At 33.5% G+C, this 21,308-nt stretch overlaps 3 protein-coding genes across 3 annotated transcripts; all 3 read left to right on the top strand.

Annotated features, from left to right (window-relative positions):
- Positions 1–4,317, top strand: LOC128550473 (tyrosine isonitrile desaturase/decarboxylase-like). The gene is made up of 4 exons (XM_053529621.1): positions 1–542; positions 996–1,135; positions 1,832–1,987; positions 3,035–4,317. Exons 1-4 carry the CDS (start codon positions 149–151, stop codon positions 3,188–3,190), a joined length of 846 nt encoding a protein of 281 aa, XP_053385596.1. The 5' UTR covers positions 1–148; the 3' UTR covers positions 3,191–4,317.
- Positions 4,318–7,098: 2,781 nt separating this feature from the next.
- On the top strand, positions 7,099–7,455 carry LOC128550577 (uncharacterized). The gene has a single exon (XM_053529837.1). It carries the CDS (start codon positions 7,099–7,101, stop codon positions 7,453–7,455), a length of 357 nt encoding a protein of 118 aa, XP_053385812.1.
- On the top strand, positions 7,294–11,097 carry LOC123539022 (uncharacterized). The gene is made up of 4 exons (XM_053529622.1): positions 7,294–7,488; positions 7,998–8,141; positions 8,860–9,015; positions 10,023–11,097. Exons 1-4 carry the CDS (start codon positions 7,462–7,464, stop codon positions 10,176–10,178), a joined length of 483 nt encoding a protein of 160 aa, XP_053385597.1. The 5' UTR covers positions 7,294–7,461; the 3' UTR covers positions 10,179–11,097.
- Positions 11,098–21,308: the final 10,211 nt, after the last annotated feature.

The following is a 21,308-nucleotide window of genomic DNA, read 5'->3' on the forward strand; positions in this document are numbered from 1 at the left end:
ATGTTTTTTTCTCCGCACCTCTTTCATTTCTGGTATATTTTTTAAAGACACGTAATTATTGTCTTTCATCGAATTGAAAAATACGAACCAGTTGATATGTATAAAAGGAGCAACGAAGTAGATTCTTGATCAATCTGTCGTCTACATCATGGAAGTCACTAAACTGAAACTCGGCGTTGAGGTCCATGGTATAAAACTGAAAGATGAAGAAAGCTTCACAGACGAATTCATTGAAGAAATCAAGAAGCTAGTTCATGAAGAGCGTATTGTGATTTTCAAAGATCAGGGTGAAATAAGCGGACAGAAGCAAGTGCAGATCAGTAAATGGTTTGGGGATCTTGATGGTACAGTTTTTAAAGGTGATCCACTATTTGCTCACAAGAAGTGCCCACACCCAAGCGTTCACAGGATATCCAACGACCCAGAAGAAGGATGTACGAACGCTGGACGATCCGGATGGCACATTGATGGAATATATGTTGAAGCACCATATAGCTACGCTTTATACCACATGCCGTCCGTGCCGAAAAAAGGCGCCACAGGTATGTATACATAAGATATATGTTCCTGTGAAAAGTGCACGTTACTTTCATGCTTTCTTTTTGTATGTTATACTTTTGCTTCGTGCATCATGCTGGTTATCAAAGGAATTTAAGCGGTGGTTTAGTGGTCAAGGGTTCGGCTGCTCAACTCGAGCCCCACATTGGTCAGCACCACGCTTCTCACGAGTACTGTCTTTTCCGGGAAAGCTGAGTCGAGATTGGTTAAAGCTTGAAGCTTTTATCACAATCAAGCTAAAATGAAAATAACAGTCTCACGAAATAATAAAGTAGACCAATGTATTAAAATGATTTAAAGTTTCCACATGATATTAAACAACTTTAAATGGGATGTTAATCAAAATGTTTGAAATTGTATCATCAGTTAATTTACTGTTTTGTTTCTTTGTTGCTTATTCGAAGATTGTGAATGCTATATTCTATATATTATTACAGAATTTGTTGGCTTCAAGGAGTTGCTAGACAGTATACCAAATGACAAAAGGGAGAGATGGGACAGACTGTGGATGGTCAATGATAAAGGAGATAAACTGGTCCAGCCTCTGGTTTATTTACATCCTGTCACTAGACTGCCGGTGAGTCTCTTACTATGTACCGGTACAGTGATTCAAATTTTAAACATATATATACAGTGAATAGGTCTTTTTCAATGAAAGAAAGGCTTCACTATAACGGAAGACAATAAGGTAGTTTCATGGTAAATTAAAGCATCTTCAATTGGTCTTTTTCAATGTTATAGCTTTGACAGAAAATCCTGATATTTATACGTTAATATAATCGTAAACAGACTCTTAAGAAAGAAAGTACATTTTCGAAAAAAAAAAAATTTAAACACTAAGATTTATCAAGCAACTCAACACATATAATTGTGCTAACTTCCTGTTTTTGTTTCGAAATCTTGTCATCGTTTGAAGTACAATGCACAAGCCAAGGAGGTCACAATAGAATTAAGTCTTGAAAATGAAAGTAATATATTTTCAGAAAAACATAACAACTGAAAAATTAAAAAAAAAATATATTTAATTTTAGAAACAGCATCATATGCAGCATGGGTGTGAAATATCATTGTGATTAATTTTGCAGCATGTGTTCCTTTCTTTCAAAAAACATTTTAGACCTTAAATCATATTTATACAGTTGGAAGACTATAAGATGTTGTAAACCTCTTTTTATTAAAAACACGCTTAAAATGCAAGGACAGGACGTATTTGATATCAGTATAATATGCATACACTATTTTTTACACTTAACACTATTTCCTTAACTTTTAGGTAATGTGTATCCATCTTGGAATGACGGAAGCTTTTATTTGGGACAAAGATACTCCGAATGAGAGAAGAACGGATAAGGAAGAAACTAAGGAGCTAATTGAGGAAATCACAAATGAGATCGAGAAAAACGGGAAGGAATTAGTATACTCACATGAGGTATGATATAATATATCATAATATAATACTATTGTTATTTTTGGGTTTGTTACTCATCCTCCCAAAAATATATAATTGTTTCCCATATATTTTCATGGTTGGTCAGTAACAAACCCAGATATGGATTTGTTTTATCACCCACCTATCTTTAACATAACGAGACATGAAAATCTACCGACGATTTTCAGAAAGTAGTAAAAGGGGCCACCATGTAACCACATGAGATTTTAACCAAAGAAAATGTCAAATGATTAGCAACAAATAATAATTGAAATTTGCCGAAACGGCACTGCGGGTTGTTGGGGCGAAAAGGGATGGAGGAGTGGGGTAAATAAATAAAGCAGTTACTTCCGTCTCTTGTCTTCTGTTGTGCAGATGCCTTCCTTTTAGTAACATAATATACTCCAATTATTGTCAAATAAACACATTTCGCATTATTACTATTTTGTTAATTTTGTCTGTCTTACTTGAATATCATATAAAATATTCCATGTACATAATCCATTTTAGTAATTATGAGATCCACTTTGTAACCATTTGGTTTCAATTAGTGTGAAATCAATATTTTTTTATTTATAAAAATCGTCCGTTTACACACTTCCTTAACTCCATTGCCATGAATAATTTTTGGCGTTGAATGCAATACTAAGATTGTAAAATTAATGTGTTTAAGTAGGACATTTAAATCTTTGAAAGAAAAAATATTTTCATACTGTATTTCTTTAAAACATACAATTTAGTAATGCTGCTTAATTTTCCTAAAGAGAAAGCTGTTTCTATACCCCTGCCCATTTCCTGCCATTATTAAATATAAATTGTAACCAACAGTTTTCGAAAGTGTTTAACATTGATTATTGGTTACTCTTAATGGCTATTTTAGTAACTTGGCTTGATATTATAATTTTATGGACTTTCTTAGTTACGAAGTAAAAGCTATTGACGGTCGTGCGATAGTTCTGCAATAAGTGATAGTTTTGACCAATCCGAATTAATTTATTTATACTTCATTTTATGATAATAATTATGTTTATTACTTGTAATTGACAGTGGGAAGAGGGCGAGTTCATCATCACAGATAACTTGGCTGTAGGTCATTTTGCCAGCGCAGACTCCCAGAGACCGAGGTCAGAGGTTGGACTCCGAGTGCTACATCGTACAACCATCAAAGGCACGACTAAACCGAGCAAAACAGAAAAGATATAGAAAACAGAAACTATTTGTTGATTGGATTATTCCTTCCATAATTGTATTAACAAGTGAAATTAATACAAAATTACAACGCAGTTGCCTTATCAAAAGCCATCACAATATATAAAATTATTTTATACAGTATACTAGTTAGGCATAGGAAAAAGAGATCAATATAATTGCACCTTTACTAATCCTACCAGGTGTTCTGTATTACAAAAGTGCTTCTATTGTGACATTTTGATACAAGCAAAACTGTATTATCTGCAGTATAAAATACTTACTGGTATTTCATTTTATTATCGGCTTGTTAAAAGTTAATTTTTACCATAAGTAAGTTGACAAAATCATAGGAACCAGTGGTTCAGGGGTAAATCAAATACATATTAATAAATCCTAAACGATTTTGTTGTGCAAAAATGTATAATATTGTGTCTTAAACCGTTTTCGTTTTCTACTCTATTGTGTAATTGCAAGGGAAGTAAACTAATAAATATTTCTGCTTTAAAGTACTAGCCCAAGGCAAGTGTTGACATTCTTTGCGGATCACAACTTTGAATTAAATATTAAAATTTCTGTTATTGATATTAGCAAAACTATCATACATTGCACATTTGTGAAATCATTTTTGTTAATTTCAAGGACTTGGAAATCAATTTCTAGACATTATTTTATGTATTTCTATCAATGAAAATGTTAGGGTCTGTCTCTATACTAGTACCATGGCTTACAGATTTTATTACAAACAAAGACAAATATCAAACAGGGAATGCAACGTACCAAAATCGCAGCCTCCCCAAAACGAAACCTACAGCACGCAGACGTGCACACCACAAACATACACACATACACGTGCACACACACAAAGCCAACACACGAGGACAAAACGAACAAAGGAACACACAAACATACACGCGCACACACACAAAGCCTACACAAGAGGACAAAACGAACAAACAAAGGAACACAGTGGGGCACCGCCTTTGAACGGTCAGCGTCAAAAACAAATCTACGAATGAAGTCGGATAATGTTCGCATTTTAAGTGGGAATGCCAACGGTTAATCAGTTAACCGGTTAACCGTTCGAACTTCCGATTATCTATTAGTCAAACCGGTAGCGGGTTAATTGCTTTAATTGAAAATATAAAATTTCATGAAAGGCAGTCTTTTGGAAAATTGTCGCTATTGTGAACAAAGAATTAACTGTAATATACACGTGTCTAAACCTTGCTTGTTTAATATACAGTAATGACAATCTGGTTCTTATAATTTCACCAAAAGAACGTATGTGAATGTGAACTTGAGAGTCAATATAAAACATCTAGGATGTCAGTCTGATTTATGCTGTTGCTTTACTTTATAACTATGGATTAATACCTATTTTTACTAATTGTGTTGAGTTTTAAAGTTACATCTGCACAGTTTAGGTGATATGGTGACCTTTCGGCTTTTAGTGATTAGTTTAAATAAACTTAAATGAATATTGAAGCAGAAAGTTTTTAATTTTAAAGATTTAAATAGGTTTGATACTCTGAAAGCCCCAAATAAATACCATCACCTTTCTCCTTACACATTTCCCTAATTTTATTCTAAATATGCATGTAACTCCAAAGTCATCAAGCCAAGTTCTGTAACAATAAAATGTATTGTAAGGATTTTTTTAACGTGTTTACATTACGTATGTATGCTAGAAGCATTTGAGTGCGCTCCTCAAATAATTATTCACTGATTTAAGGTTGGGGCCTCTGTGGCCGTGTGGTTAATGTCGCCGACTTCAAATCAGTTACCCCTCACCGATGTGGGTTCGACCCTCACTTTGGTCGTAGCGTTCTTCATGTGAGAAAGCAATCAAGCTTGCGGAAGGTCGAAGATTCTACCCAGGTGCCCACCTGTGTTGAAATAATGCACGAAGAGGCATCTGGTCTTTTTGCACCATCTAAGCCGGAAAGTCGCCATATGGCCTATAATTGTGTCAGTGCGACGTAAAACCCAACAAAACAAACAAACTGATTAAGAATACAATACGTCTTACTGTTTTAGGACGCAATGCTTGTTATTTGTTTACGGTATTTTTAACATAAAAAGAAAAATGAAAATATCAGTCTTTCATATTTCTGTTATAAGAAAAATTTCTTCGATGGTTTTAATAAAAAATGATGTATGGTGTATACATCATGGAAAGAGAGACTTTACTAAATTATCTTAATCTTATCTTATCTAATCAACAAGTTTGTCAGAAGTTTTTTTAAATAGCTGTGATATACACTACGTATCGTAAGGATCGAATACTCGAATATGATTTTGATAAAATACGTGCAATAAGTTTTATATTTATCTGTTCTACATAAACATTGTACAATTTGATCGACCAAAACAAGGACTGATTTCATTATCTCAAAGAGTGTCGCGGTTTCATTATTTTATAAAATAACCTACAAAGATCTTTACATGTGTTTCCTCCGAAAGCGTTTTATCTTTAAATACTTTATGTCGCTGTTTTGTATTTTATTGTGGTACAATGATCATGTTTTGTTATCAGACAACGAATGCTATCCTAAGCAGAATTTTATCTATTTGTTATTTCTGGTGGCAATTTTAGTATATGATCATGTTTCATTGAAGTATGACAGTGAGTCACGTGTGTGTCACATGTGTGTCTGTTATTCATACAATATTTACTTACAGTGCGTAAAATAAACGACTGTATGAATATCTTGAATAAATGTTCAACTGTTACAGGGTATAGTTGTTTTATACATGGTTCACTTATAACTATCAAACATTTAAGAACTGATATATCTCATTTACTGATTTGTCGCTGAATAAAGCATTGTTTGGAGTATATGATACATCTCATTTAGTGATTTGTCGCTGAATAAAGCACTATTTGGAGTTCAGACGCGCCCTCGTGAGATAATAATATTCATCTGAACGGCAATCAATCATTTTATTTCGGAGTTGGGATTCTTTTTTAAATCATTGACTCATAAGAATATCATTTATGTAACAATTATCTATGAACGTTTATTAGTCCGTAGATATCATCATATAGTTGATGCACCTGATCTAAGTGTATTAGTTGGCTTCTTTGAACATGCATTTGAATCACATTTTAAAATGTAACAAAAATGGTTGTCATGAAACAGTGTTCGGAATCTTTACAATATACAACAAACTTTGAAAGTACAGTAACAGTAGGCAGTACAATGCTGCAGCTGAATTATTAAAACAATGTAAAACAAAAATATACAATTGTAGCGGGTAATTTGTAGAACTAAAAATAAGTTTGAATTGTTAATAACGGTGTCAACAACATAAATATAACAGATTTAAAAAAAAATTGTATCCATTTTGCATATGTTACTACGGCAAGGATACATTTTAAACTCAGTTTGAAGGACTTACAAAATAAAACAAGAGCTGTCGGATGACAGCAGCGCTAAACTATTCAACAGCCTTGTCAATTGAATGAATGAAAAGTCGAAAAAAGGGGCGTAATTTAGTAAAAAAAAAAAGCACAACAGGGTAATGGAACCTGCATAGTGCTTATCAGCTTATGACAGTGGACAGGTGTGTAAAGTTTCAATCATTTTATTATCCTACGTTATTGATTGCTTTCTGTTGTCTTGAATAGGAATTCCAGATTTGAATAGGATTTTAATACATAAAAACCTAGCTTTTATAAAAAAAAACCCTACGCATTTTGGTTCACGTAGTTTCTACGAATCAAGCAGGAAGATTTGGAAAAAAATCCCCTGATAAATATTCGAAGGCATGTTTCCCCCCTGCACCTCTTTCACTTTTGGTATATTTCTTTTAAAGACACGTAATTATTGTCTTTCATCAAACTGAAAAATACGAACCAGTTGATAGGTATAAAAGGAGCATCGAAGTAGATTTTTGATCAATCTGTCGTCTACATCATGGAAGTCACTAAACTGAAACTCGGCGTTGAGGTCCATGGTTTAAAACTGAAAGATGAAGAAAGCTTCACAGACGAATTCATTGAAGAAATCAAGAAGATATATCATGAAGAGCGTATTGTGATTTTCAAAGATCAGGGTGAAATAAGCGGACAGAAGCAAGTGCAGATCAGTAAATGGTTCGGGGATCTGGATGGTACAGTTTTTAAAGATGATCCACTGTTTGCTCACAAGAAGTGCCCTCCCCCAAGCGTTCACAGGATATCCAAACACCCAGAAGAAGGATGTACGAACGCTGGACGTTCCGGATGGCACATTGATGGAATATATGTTGAAGCACCATATAGCTACGCTTGATATCACATGCCGTCCGTGCCGAAAAAAGGCGCCACAGGGTTGTATACATAAGATACATGTTCCTGTGAAAAGTGCACGTTATTTTCGTGCGTTCTTTTTGTATGTTATACTTTTGCTTCGTGCATCATGCTGGTTATCAAAGGAATTTAAGCGGTAGTTTAGTAGTCAAGGGCTCGGCTGCTCAATTCTGGTGCCGTTGGCTCGAGCCCCACTTTGGTCAGCACCACGCTTCTCACGAGTACTGTCTTTTTCCAGGAAAGCTGAGTCGAGATTGGTTAAAGCTTGAAGCTTTTATCACAATCAAGCTAAAATAGATTAGTGTAAACTAAACATAAAAGAAGTACGCAACCATGTAAATAACAGTCTCACAAAATAATTAAGTAGACCAATGTATTAAAATGATTTAAAGTTTCCACATGATATTAAACAACTTTAAATGTGATGTTAATCTAAATGTTTGAAATTGTATCATTAGCTAACTTACTGTTTTGTTTCTTTGTTGCTTATGCGAAGATTGCGAATGCTATATTCTATATATTATTACAGAATTTGTTGGCTTCAAGGAGTTGCTAGACAGTATACCAAATGACAAAAGGGAGAGATGGGACAGACTGTGGATGGTCAATGATAAAGGAGATAAACTGGTCCAGCCTCTGGTTTATTTACATCCTGTCACTAGACTGCCGGTGAGTATCGTACTATGTCCCTGTACAGTGATTCAAATTTCAACATACCGGTATATACAGTACTAGGTTATTTTCAAAAAAACAATGGCTTCACGATAACGGAAGACAATAAGGTAGTTTAATGGTAAATTAAAGCATCTTTAATTGCTCTCTTTCAATGTTATAGCTTTGACAGAAAAAAACCGATATTTATACGTTAATACAATCGTAAACTGACTCTTAAGACAGAAAGTACATTTTCGAAAACAATTAAGATTAAAACACTAAGATTTATCAAGCAACTCAACACATATAATTGTGCTAACTTCCTGTTTTTGTTTCGAAATCTTGTCATCGTTTGAAGTACATTGCACAAGCCAAGGAGGTCACAATAGAATTAAGTCTTGAAAATGAAAGTAATATATTTTCAAAAAAAAACATAACAATTGAACAATTATGAAAATACTTATTTTTAGAAACAGCATCATCAGCAGCATGGCTGTGAAATACCGTTTTGATTAATTTTGTAACATGTGTTCCTTTCTTTCAAAAAACGTTTTAGACTTTAAATCATATTTATACAGTTGGAAGACTATAAGATGTTGTAAACCTCTTTTTATTAAAAACACGCTTAAAATGCAAGGGCAGGACATATTTGATATAAGTACTAGTATAACATGCATACAATATGTTTTACACTTAACATAGTTTAGATATTGTCCAGTTCCTTAACTTTTAGGTAATGTGTATCCATCTTGGGATGACGGAAGCTTTTATCTGGGACAAAGGTACTCCGAATGAGAGAAGAACGGATAAGGAAGAAACTAAGGAGCTAATTGAGGAAATCACAAATGAGATCGAGAAAAACGGGAAGGAATTAGTATACTCACATGAGGTATGAAATAATATATCATAATATAATAATATTGTTATTTTTTGGTTTGTTACTCATCCTCCCAAATATGTAATTGTTTCCCATATATTTTCATGGTTGGTCAGTAACAAACCCAGATATGGATTTGTTTTATCGTCCACCTGTTTTAACATAACGAAATACGAAAATCTACCGATGACTTTCAGAAAGCAGTAAAAGGGGCTACCATGTAATCACTTGAAATTTTAACCTAAGAAAATGCCAGATGGTTAACAACAAATAATTGAAATTTGCCGAAATGGCACTGACTGTGGGTTGTTTAGGCGGAAAGGGATGGAGGAGGTGGTTAAATAAATAAAGAAGTTACTTTCGTCTCTTGACTTCCGTTGTGCAGATGCCTTCCTTTTAGTAACATAATATACTTCAATTTTTGTCAAATAAACACAGTACGCATTATTATACTATCTTGTTAATATTGTCTGTCGTACTTGAATATCATACAGAGAATTCCATGTAAATAATCCATTTTGGTAAATATGAGATCCACTTTGAAAACATTTAGATTAAATAAGCGTGAAATCAATATATTTTTTTCATTTATAACAATCGTCCGTTAACACACGTCCTTAACTCTATTGTCATACATAATTTTTGGCGTTGAATGCAATACTGAAGATTGTAAGTGTGTTAAAGAAGGACATTTAAATCTTTGAAAGAACAAATATTTTCTTCCTGTATTTTTTTATAATATACAGTTTAGCTATACTGCCTAGTTTTTCAAAGAATCTATCTGTTTCAAAATTCCTGCCCATTTCCTGCAAGTTTTCAGAAGTGTTTAACATTGATTTACTGGTTACTTTTAATGGCTAGTATTTTAGTAACTTGGCTTGGTATTATAATTTTATGGACTTTATTAATTACGAAAGTAGAATCTGTTAATGGTGGTGTGATAGTTTTCGCCGACCAGAATTCATTTATTTATAGTTTATACCCTATTAATAATTATTTTCATTACTTGTATTTGACAGTGGGAAGAGGGCGAGTTCATCATGACAGATAACTTAGCTGTAGGTCACTTTGCCAGCGCAGACTCCCAGAGACCAAGGTCAGAGGTTGGACTACGGGTGCTACACCGTACAACCATCAAAGGAACGTCTAAACCGAGCAAAACAGAAAAGATATAGAAAACAGAAACTGTTAATTGATAGGACAATTTCTTCTATAGTGAAATGAATACAAAATTACTACGCAGTTACGTTGTCGAAAGCTGTCACAACATAAAAATATTTAATACAGTATACTAGTAACATGGCTTAAAATTCTTTAACTGACGTCGGCTTATGCTCGCATGCATTTTAAGTAGGAATGCCAACGGTTAACTGTCCGAACGTCTGATTATCGTTTAGTAGAATTAGTAGCTGTTTAATTGCATTTGTTTCTTTCAAGTAACTAAAATAATTCATGAAAATCTGTCTTTTGGAAAATGGTCGCTACTGTGAACAAAGAATAAACTGTAATATGCATGTGTCACTGCTTGTTTAACCTCTAGCCCGCTGGCGGCAAGTGATTCTGCAGTTGCGATCAGTGTAGACCAAGATCAGCCTGATCATGGTCTGCACTGTTTGCTATTCAGTAATAAAATCTTCAGTGAACACCCATTCAAAAAATAAAAGGTATTGACCAAATTGAAAGATGGACCAGTCCATTTTAGAATTTAGTAGGCTAAGGGTTAATATACAGTAATGACAATCTAGTTCCTATATTTTCGACAAAAGAACTTTGTACGTGAATGTAAACTTGAGAGTCTATATAAAACATCCATGATATCAGTATGATTTATGCTGTTGCCTTACTTTAAATACTACGTATTAGTGGATTGTTGTGTTTTCAAGTCACACTTGCAAAGTTTAGGTGATATGCCCGCGTGTTCACTAAACATTTTTTTCAGTCTCAGCTGAGTTTGAGTTTAAAACTTTTATTTCTATTTTACTAAAACTTCAAGCTTAAATTCTAAATGAGACTGACCATTAATACTGAAAAATCACTTTAAAATAGTTATTAACTTAAAATTTAGTCTTAAACATGCTATTTAGATGTAAATAAGAAATAAAATTTCATTATCAATCTTAGCTGAGACTGAAAATGTTTCGTTTTACACGGGGCCAGGTGACCTTCCAGCTTTTAGGGATTAGTTTAAATAAACTTAAAGGAATATTGACGCAGACAATTTTTAATTTTAAAGATATTAATAAGTCTGATACTCTGAAAGCTCCGTATAAATACCATGACCTTTCTTTTTAGACATTTCCCTAATTTTATTCTAAATATGCATGTATCTCCAAAGTCATCAAGGCAAGTTCTGTAACAATGAAATGTATTGTAAATACTTTTTTTTTAACGTATTTGCATTACGAATGCATGCTTGAAACATTTGAGTGCCCTTCTCAAACAATTATTCACTGATTTAAGGTTGGGGCCTCCGTGGCCAAGTGGTTAATGTCGCTGACTTCAAATCACTCACCCCTCAAGAATGTGGGTTCGAGACTCACTTGGGGGCGTAGCCTTCTTCATGTGAGAAAGCCATCTAGCTTACGGAAGGTCGAGAGTAGTACCCAGGTGTCCGCCCGTGATGAAATAATGCAAGAAGGGGTACCTGGGATCTTTTTCTACCATCAAAGCCGGACAGACGCATATGACCTATAAATGTGTCGGTGCGACGTCAACCTTAACAAAACAAACAAACTGATTTAAGGTTACAATATGTCTTACTGTTTTAATAAGCAATGCTTGTTATTTGTTTACGGTGTTTTAAATATAAAAATATAAATAACAGTCTTTTATATTTCTATTATAAGAAAACTTTCTTTGATGATTTTAGTCAATAATATCTTATCAACAGGTTGGTCAGAAGTTTTATTAAATAGTTGTAATATACACTACTTATCGTAAAGATCGATTACTCTCGAAATACGTGCAATAAGGTGTTTTATATTTACATGTTCTACATAAACATTGTACAATTTCAGACTGACTTCATTCCCTCAAAGAGTGCAAAGAGTGTCGTGGTTTCATTGTTTTACAAAATAAGTTACAAGGATCTTCAAAAGCGTTTTATCTTTAAATGCTTTATATCTATTTGCTTTGTTCAAGGTACAAAAGTTTTGTTATCAGACAATAAATGCTACCTTATCTGTTTGTTATTTCAATGCGATACATTTCGGATGGTAACCTAAATATATGATCATGTTTCATTGAAGCATGACAGTGCGTCACGTGTATGTCTATACATCTTGAATAAATGTTCAAATGTTACAGGGTATAGTTGTTTTATACATGATTCACTTATAACCATCAAACATTTAAGAAATGATATATCTCATTTAGTGATTTGTCGCTGAATAAATCATTGTTTAGATTTCAGACGCGAAGGAATTATGTCATGAGGGCGCAACCCGAGTGATATAATAATACGCATCTGAACGACAAACAATGATTTTATATAGGAGCAAATCACTATATGAGATATATTATTTCGATTCTTACACCATTTCAAAGATTTTAAAGTACATCCTTGACGACATTCATTACATATTTGCCCGTTTTCAATTGGTTTCTTTTTCAGCGCACCGCTATACCGTTTGATGCTATGACGTAATAATTATGACGTCAGAAAAACGAATTGTTGTATAATAATTCACTGTTTTCAGTCTTTGTTTAATAGGAAAATGATTCGGATCGTGTCAGAATAAATAATAACAAATGATAAGATAACATATGAAAGTAATGAATGTGGCAGTCAAATTATAGGGTCGGCACGAACATCTAGTAATGCGTCATATCAACACACGATTCTAACTTTTAGTTATGCGTCGTACAGCACACGCTTCTAACATTTGTTAATGCGTACAGCACACGATTCTAACCTCTAGTAATGCGTTCTATCAACACACGCTTCTATCATCTAGTAATGCGTCCTATCAACACTTGCTTCTAACATCTATTCTAACACGATCCGATTCATTTTCCTATTAAACAAAGAAGGCTGAAAACTGTGAATTATTATACAACAATTCACTGTTCTGACGTCCCAGTCATTACGTCATGGTGTTTAACGACATAGCGGTGCGCTGGAAAATAAACCGACTAAAAACGGGCAAATATTTAATGAATGCTGTTAAGGATGTACTTTAAAGTCGCTGGTAACGTGTTAGAATCGAAATGATATATCTCATTTAGTGATTTGCTCTTGAATAAAACCATTGTTTGTCGTTCAGCTGCGCCCTCATGATATAATTCCTTCGCATCTGAACTCCAAACAATAATTTATTCAGCATTATTAAGTAATGCGTCCTATCAACACACGCTTCTAACATGTTGCAATGCGTCCTATCAACAGATGTTCCTAACATATAGAAATGCGTCCTATCAACAAACGCTTCTAACATGTAGTAATGCATCCTATCAACAAATGTTTCTAACATCTAGAAATGCGTCCTATCAACACAAGATTCTGACAGTCCGAACATGCAGGTCTTCCTGTAAACAATTCATTATTCTTATATTACTAGCAATGCTTAAAACATCACACTAACATTATGTTTACGTCACGTCAGCGTGACATGAGTGCATCTAAAAATAGCGTTTCCAAATTTGATCAAACATTTTACTTAATAGCATATTTGAAACGAAATGTCACATGGCACCATTGTAAGAATAATACACGTTTTTTGTGTGTGTATTAACGTCTTTAGAAGCCCGCGAGATTGTTTGTGACCGAGTCTCCCAAGGACTTCTGCAGACGTTGATACACAAAACAAACGTGTATTGTCGCTATTCATGCATTAAAAATATTGCACGACGACTGTATTATTTTCATATGTGATTCCGGTACATTTTTATTTACCATTCTGTTGTTCTTGGAAAGGTAAACATGTTTTAAATATCCGTATCCAGGGCCCAGAAATAAACAACACTATCAAAAGCACATCCTGAAGGTTTTTAAACGATTTTGTTTAATCTCTCGTTATTACAAACATAAAATTACCAATAACTGTTCATATCAGTTCACAATTTGGTGCAGTCGAGCACAGTTTCAAGAATAATAACTTTACATTCTAGTTATATTGAGTACGGACACAGTTTGAGTACGGATGAGTACGAACGTAGTGTCAAGCTTCCAAGCTGTTTATATAAATTCTTCGAGAAATGAGATAAAAACATACCGACTGATACTTACCAAAATCATTAATATGATTCCTAAAAACAAAGAATCGCACAGGTTACACGCGATTCTTTAACATTCACAGTTGTCTACAAAATCTGAATCGACGCCGAGTTCTAAAAGAAGAGTAAACAAGGGAAGAAACGAGTACGAACATTGTTGGTGGCAGCGCATTTGGCGTTAGTTACTGATACTGTAACAGCAAAACATTCTATGGTTTAGATTGCATCTTTTATGCATCAAGAAGAGGTTTTTATGAAAGAAACAAGACGCAGATACCAGATGTCAATCTGCGCAGAAATACATATACGTCCCTGGGAAAGCATTTCAAAAATAAAAATCGGGTATTAACAGCACGTTAATTGCCTTGTTTGCATACGTTAATGTTAACATATGGGCGGATCCAGTATAAAAGTAGTTTTTATGCAAGAATACCCTTATTAATTTACAGATCAGAATGGAACATACATTTTATTTTTCAATAAAGCATATACAGCCGACATCTTCATATACTACAATATATGCATGAATACGAAAACATGGTAATACCTAGTATACTGAACATATACCAGTAAATTCACACACACACTGAGTTGGTTATTCGCTTTGCAGAATAATTCACCATCTCAGTTTGGGCCCTAATTGATCTCTTCCGCAGGACGAATTACAATTTCCTGTTTCAAGGCAGCGTGACGACCTACCATATGGCCGTACATGCGCTAAGGTACATATTTGATGTACATTTTACAATAAAAACATACTAAATGGAAATATTTTTTAGCAAAACCGTGTTTAAACACTATTTATATACTCTGGCGGTTATAGTTCTTACGAAATAATTTCATTCGGGCTTCTCCCTGATGAAATTATTACGCCCGGCCTATAACCGGCATCATATATAAACAGGGCTAAAACACGATTTTGCTATAACCTATTTCTTGAATTGAAATATATATTTATTATATTAACATTGTACCAGATTTATAAAGCGCCTTTTTCATGATAAACACATTCAAAGGCGCTTATTTTGGTTTAAAATGTATTTATTTATTTTAGGAAGGTTGTGAAACAAATTCTAACACTTCTCTTAATCCACTTGATTAATTTACCTGATGACTTATAAATAGCACATTCTCTAATCAGCCCCTGTGTCTATTTTTAGAATGACCTGATAAAACCCAGGTTTATGGTTTTAGAATTCGGACAAACATTCAGAGAGATGTGTGTTATTTATATAGACTCAATGAATGTTATGTGATGGTTGAATATTGTTTTACGCATTATTTTTTTCTGTTTAAGAACTTAAATGGATTCAGACATGTCCTAGAACTCTGTTGACTGAATTACAGAAACATCTACTTTACCTGATGTTATTATAACATGCAGTAAACTGTTTTCACACCAAATTAGATTACTAGTGTATCTTATTCGTGTTGAAATTTAATTAGATTGACTATACTGAGAGCTATGATATTAGTTTAGTTATAACAAATAATAATTCAGGAAAACTTAATGAATAAAAAATAACATTAAAAATTGGTTTTAACTAAGATTATCATAAAATCAAATGACATATTGTTCTGTATTATCATTGGTGATGTAAACAACAGATGACACCGTTAGGAAACTAAGCCATCTGTTATTGAAGCCTTAGATTGAAATCTATATCAATAAAAAAAAAAATATTAATATGAAAGTTACATAATGTGATCTGTCAGTATAAAACAATTTTCCCTTTTTTTGAGAACCAGAGTGGGGAGATCATGAACAACTGTCTTAACTTTGTACGAAATTTTTTTTTGTTTAAACTAAAACATATTCAGTATTTTAGCCAACTCAGTGTGACCAATCCAGATGTTGCGAGTTTGATCTCGGGGACACTTTGACTAGAGAGAGTAAATCAGAAATAATTTGTTCTGGATCCAAATTTTGTGGGGAATTTGTATGACAGTTTACATTACTTCAGAGACGCATGATACATAGCCTAAATAGGACTAAAACGATAATAATGCTGCAACAAACAATAAAGAAAAGAAAACAAGTAGAATCTGTCAGAACAAATGTTACAAATTTATTTATATGCAACAAAAATTAAAAACAATATATTTTTCTGCATTTTTTTACTATCATTCAAGATTATATAAATAATTATTATGTGTAAAAGTTTCTAAATTCGAATTTAATTTTCCGTCTTAAACAAAAGCACAGATTGTTACAAAATACAATTAACAAATATCATCTAATAACATCGTGGAAAATAATAGTTTAAAAGTTTGTCCAGCACCTTTACTAGGTACATTAATTAAGTAGCTTAAAATGGGCTATAAAATTACAACCCATTATTTTTTAAATTAGAACTATCGTATATAGATCTATATAAATCATGCAGATGTTCTTATTTTAACTGCCCATTTCGCCAATTGTTAAGACATTTTTTAAGCATTATTTTTACTAAGAATAAGTCTCATAAATATTTATACATGATCAATTATTACATGTATATTCAATTCATGATTATATTAAAAGATATGAATAAAATGCACCAAATATTCAACCATTTCAGTTAATATGCATTTTATTGCCTTAAATATAAACAAATTTTGCAACACTGGCCGGGTACATCATTTACTGTGAGATAAGAATGTGCAAATGCAATCCTTACACTAATTAACTCTATGTGTTATAGAATTCTACTGTCCTAAAATCTCTCTGCCATGAGTGTTTGTTACTAATAATAGGGATGACCGCATTGAGTCTGACGTAGTGATACCTGTAATCTGAAAATGTGCTATTGGTTATTTTTCATATATTGATATTAGTAATAATTAACCTGCTTGGACTTAATTTTTGATAATTTCAATATCATTAAAAGAGATTTATATAGCACCATTTTCATGATAAACACGTTTAAAGGCGTTTTTCATTTTGATATTGAGCCGTTCGAAGAGAAAATCAACACAGTGGGTTTGCGACCAGCATGGATCCAGACCAGACTGCGCATCCGCGCAGTCTGGTCATGATCCACGCTGTTTGCTAACAGTTTCTCTAATTCCAATAGGCTTTGAAAGCGACCACCATGGATCCTGACCAGACTGCGCAGGCTGGTCTGGATCCATGCTGGTCGCAAACCCACTATGTTGGTTTTCTCATGGCGTGGCTCATATGAACTATAACCTAAACTGATGTTTCAAAATTAGTAACAAGCAACAAATACTGTTTACTTTAACAATGTTTTAATGCATTCAAATCTTCTTTGAAATTCTTAAATACATATTATTGGAAGAAAAGTTGAACTATTGTAAAGTGCAACGTTGCCCGAGATCGATATTAAGATGCATAAATTACTGCACTGGTGTATAACAGTAGTTTGGTTTGTGAGACCATTGTAAATATATTGTAAATATATATAGAAAGCTATATTTTCCGTTTTGTGACAGCTGTTCTAAGATATTCTTTAACGTTTTTATAAAATTATTGAGTAATATTTTATTTTTTTAATAGATCAAAATTTTAATGTATTTTCTCTGGTTAGGGGAAACGTAAACGAATCAGTTAAGAGTTGTCACTCCTTAATATAATTTACGTATTGAATTTCATCGGTAAGTTATTCAAATACAGTGGGATTTACAATAGTAAAAAATAAAATGTAGATACCTGAAATTAAAGACTATTCCACAGTCAATAATATAAGTGCATAAATTTAACCGGTTTAAGAGGAAGCGACTTATTACATTTATCACATTAATGACCTGCTTGTACGTATAAAGAATCAGGAACTTTGATAGAAATCTTATTTTCAAAGAATGTTTTATTACTAAACTAAATCAGGCGTCATTGTAGAAGTCTATTGCAATGTTTTCACTGGACAGTTCTCACAGCCAATCAGAAATGTTTCCATTTTCAAACTATATCATTTTAGAATATTGCCCGCGGAACTGACCTGTTTAATTCCACGAATAAGTACCATCCTTCCGCATTTTAAAGTGTTTCAAATTTAGACTGATAACAAAAAAAAAAGAAGAAATTTTTGTTTTAGGTTTTAAACAACATATACCTTGGTTTATCACATGTAGTATATCAAACTATTCATAATAAGTAGAAGAAACTTTCAAGACAGGTTATATTTTATTGAACAACACATTTTGTCCTATATCACATGTATTTTGACTGTTCATGTTTATTTTGTAGAAGATATCAAGCTTCGTTTTCAAAAGTATTTCGTCATTACTTTTATAATTACCCTGCTCTTAGTTGTGTTGATAAGAGTAAATTATGATCAGGTTCTCTTTCATACCCTTTTATTGTCGGGAGTTATGATATAGAAGTGTACATGTAATAGGTGTTAATCTACTTCTCAGTTAAATGTTTGGAAGCTACCGGCATGTGTTATGCTTTACAACAATTGTGCTGTTTGTATTGACTATAAATTGTATGTTTGCAATTTTATGTCGAATAAAGAATATGTTATGCTATGTTTTATAATTATTGTGTGTCTAACATATTTCCCCAGGTACTCCGGGAGTTGAAAGTGTTACAAACAATTTACACTTTATAAAAAAAAGAGTAAAAATGTTGCAACCTGAAACTGAAAGCAGAGCTGTTAGAATTACCAAAAATTGCAATATTTCAAAAACTATAATTATCAGTTAAACGATTTTCATTTCCTGGAGTACCTAAGTAAAAATATTAGACACACAACAGAAACATACTTAGAGAAAAAATATGTTGTTTGAAAAAGAAGTCTGATATTTTCTACAAAATATAATGTGGAAAATCTGAGTACATGTGTAAGATAAAATACTTTTTTTTGGTTGGGTTTAATGTCGCACCGACACATTTTAGGACATATGGCGACTTTTCAGCTTTGATGGTGGAGAAAGACCTCCGTGCATTATTTCATCACGAGCGGGCACCTGGGTAGAACCACCGACCTTCCGTAAGGACGGTTTCCTCACATGAAGAATTCAACGCCCCGAGTGAGGCTCGAACCAACATCGACGAGGGGCTAGTGATTTGAAGTCAGCGACCTTAATCACTCGGCAACGGAGGCCCCCTGTAAGACAAAATACATGTTACCGAACAAGGTGACCTTTACAGAAAGTATTTTAACCCATCTGAACAATTCTGTATAAAGATATATATATATATAATATATATATTACGGGTCTGTCAGGTATGATTTCCAAAATTAAAATTTACCCGAGGGGTGATCTCAAAGGTGTTAACATGATCCCTTTAACTAGTTTCTATATTAGAAGACATTGAAAATAGAATTACTCTCCGTCAGAAAAATCCCTTATAAACACTAATTTCGTATTGAATATTCAAGTCGAATTGGACTATAACGTCTATAAGGGACTAGGAACCTATTCCAGTTTACACTGTCTCATGGTATCATTTGCATAACAGATTTGCAACGTGTTTAATTTTAAGGTAATAAGGGACAAGAAGCACTGAGTTCTAATATTGAACAAAGCGTATTAAATCCTGATACTACTGATACAACTTTTACAGTTTATAAACGATGTGAAGGATGTAGCAGAACAGTATCTTTGTATGTTCATGAACGAATGCAGAAATAGACGGACTGTAAAAGATTGGAGGGTGAGGGTAGACTTCCCGGAAGCACAGAGTACAGCATACACAACCAGAACCAGCCAGACATTGCAAAGTAAGCCCACTACAAACAGAAACTTCTTAGGACTAGGGAGCGTAAGGGGTGTTTCACTTTCCATTACCTATTATGAACAGAAGCCTGTTATAATTTTGCTTGGTTGTATTCTGTGCTTCCAAAGGATCTCCTGATATATTTTATCATATTTTACATATGATAATACTAAAATTTTCATTTAGGGATAGCAAGTTGTTGAAAGTTAGTATCTAAATTCATTTTTTACTTCCATCCATATGTGTGATTCACATTACTGTATACTTACTATTACTTAAGTTTTTCAGTTCTCCAATAATACTGCTTGGTATTTGCTAGAAAACTGGTTAGATTTGCTCAATTTCTAAAATACCTGAACCGGGCTATGATATTGTATAGGGCGTTTCTTGCCCGACCAAGCCAGCATCACTTTTATATGTTGATCACTGTGTATAAAGGAGATCAGTAGCCAAACAAAATTGCATAAAAATAAAGATATAACAGGCTAGCGGAGTTTTCAAGCCACGCGGGAGTCTATTTGAGAAAAGCAAAATAATGCACATGGTACAAGTACTAATAAAACAATTTAAAGACATCTGCAGATGTGCTCGTGGAATCCTCTTTGATACACTAGAGTCCAATTCGATGAAAAGCGGCTTATGACCCGCAGTTAAAATAATGCACTAGACATAAACAGGAAAGCAGCAATTAACACACTAGACTTAAGAGAAGAGAGAAGCCAGAAGGAAAGTTTTTTTCTTCTTTTGAATCAACAAGTGTAAAGTAAAGTTAACTTCTCTTACCATTTGTCTGTAAAATGTCATAACATTCTCAAGTGCAGTCAGTTATCCTGATATATGCTTTTTATACCCCTTAGAAGACAGGTTGATCTATAGTATTCATTTCTTTAAAATGTGATAACATGTAACTACTAAAAATGTGTTCGTAAACAGAAAAGCATCTAAATCAATGCTTTGATATTCAGGACTGGTCTATTAAGTGTGATGTTCAATTGTTTCGCCCCTTCATTCTGCAGACTGGTAACGGCGATAGGGTGATAAGAAGATGCGAAGACGCGAAGTTAATATCGCATTTCGCGTCGTATTTTTGCACCGTAGTATCGCAATATCGCTCCTCGAAAATACGATATTACAATGCTGAAGTGGGAATTTAACATCGAACTATCTTACTTTCGTAACTCCGCCTTAAAGTCCAGGGAACGAAAGTGCGATAATACGTTTCCAAAACGCGATGAGAAAGTGCGATGTTATATTCGCATTGTGATTTTACGTTTACGCAACTTTGTATCGCCAATATTGCCACTCGACCTAACTTTCAAAGGTCGTTATTATGATATTTCGACGTGAATATGTAATATTAACATCGCACTATCGTACTTCTGTAAGATCGCCCATAGGTCGATAGAGCGACAATACGACAAACCTT

This window comes from Mercenaria mercenaria, chromosome 18 (genome assembly GCF_021730395.1).
Source record: "Mercenaria mercenaria strain notata chromosome 18, MADL_Memer_1, whole genome shotgun sequence".
Classification (NCBI taxonomy): domain Eukaryota; kingdom Metazoa; phylum Mollusca; class Bivalvia; order Venerida; family Veneridae; genus Mercenaria; species Mercenaria mercenaria.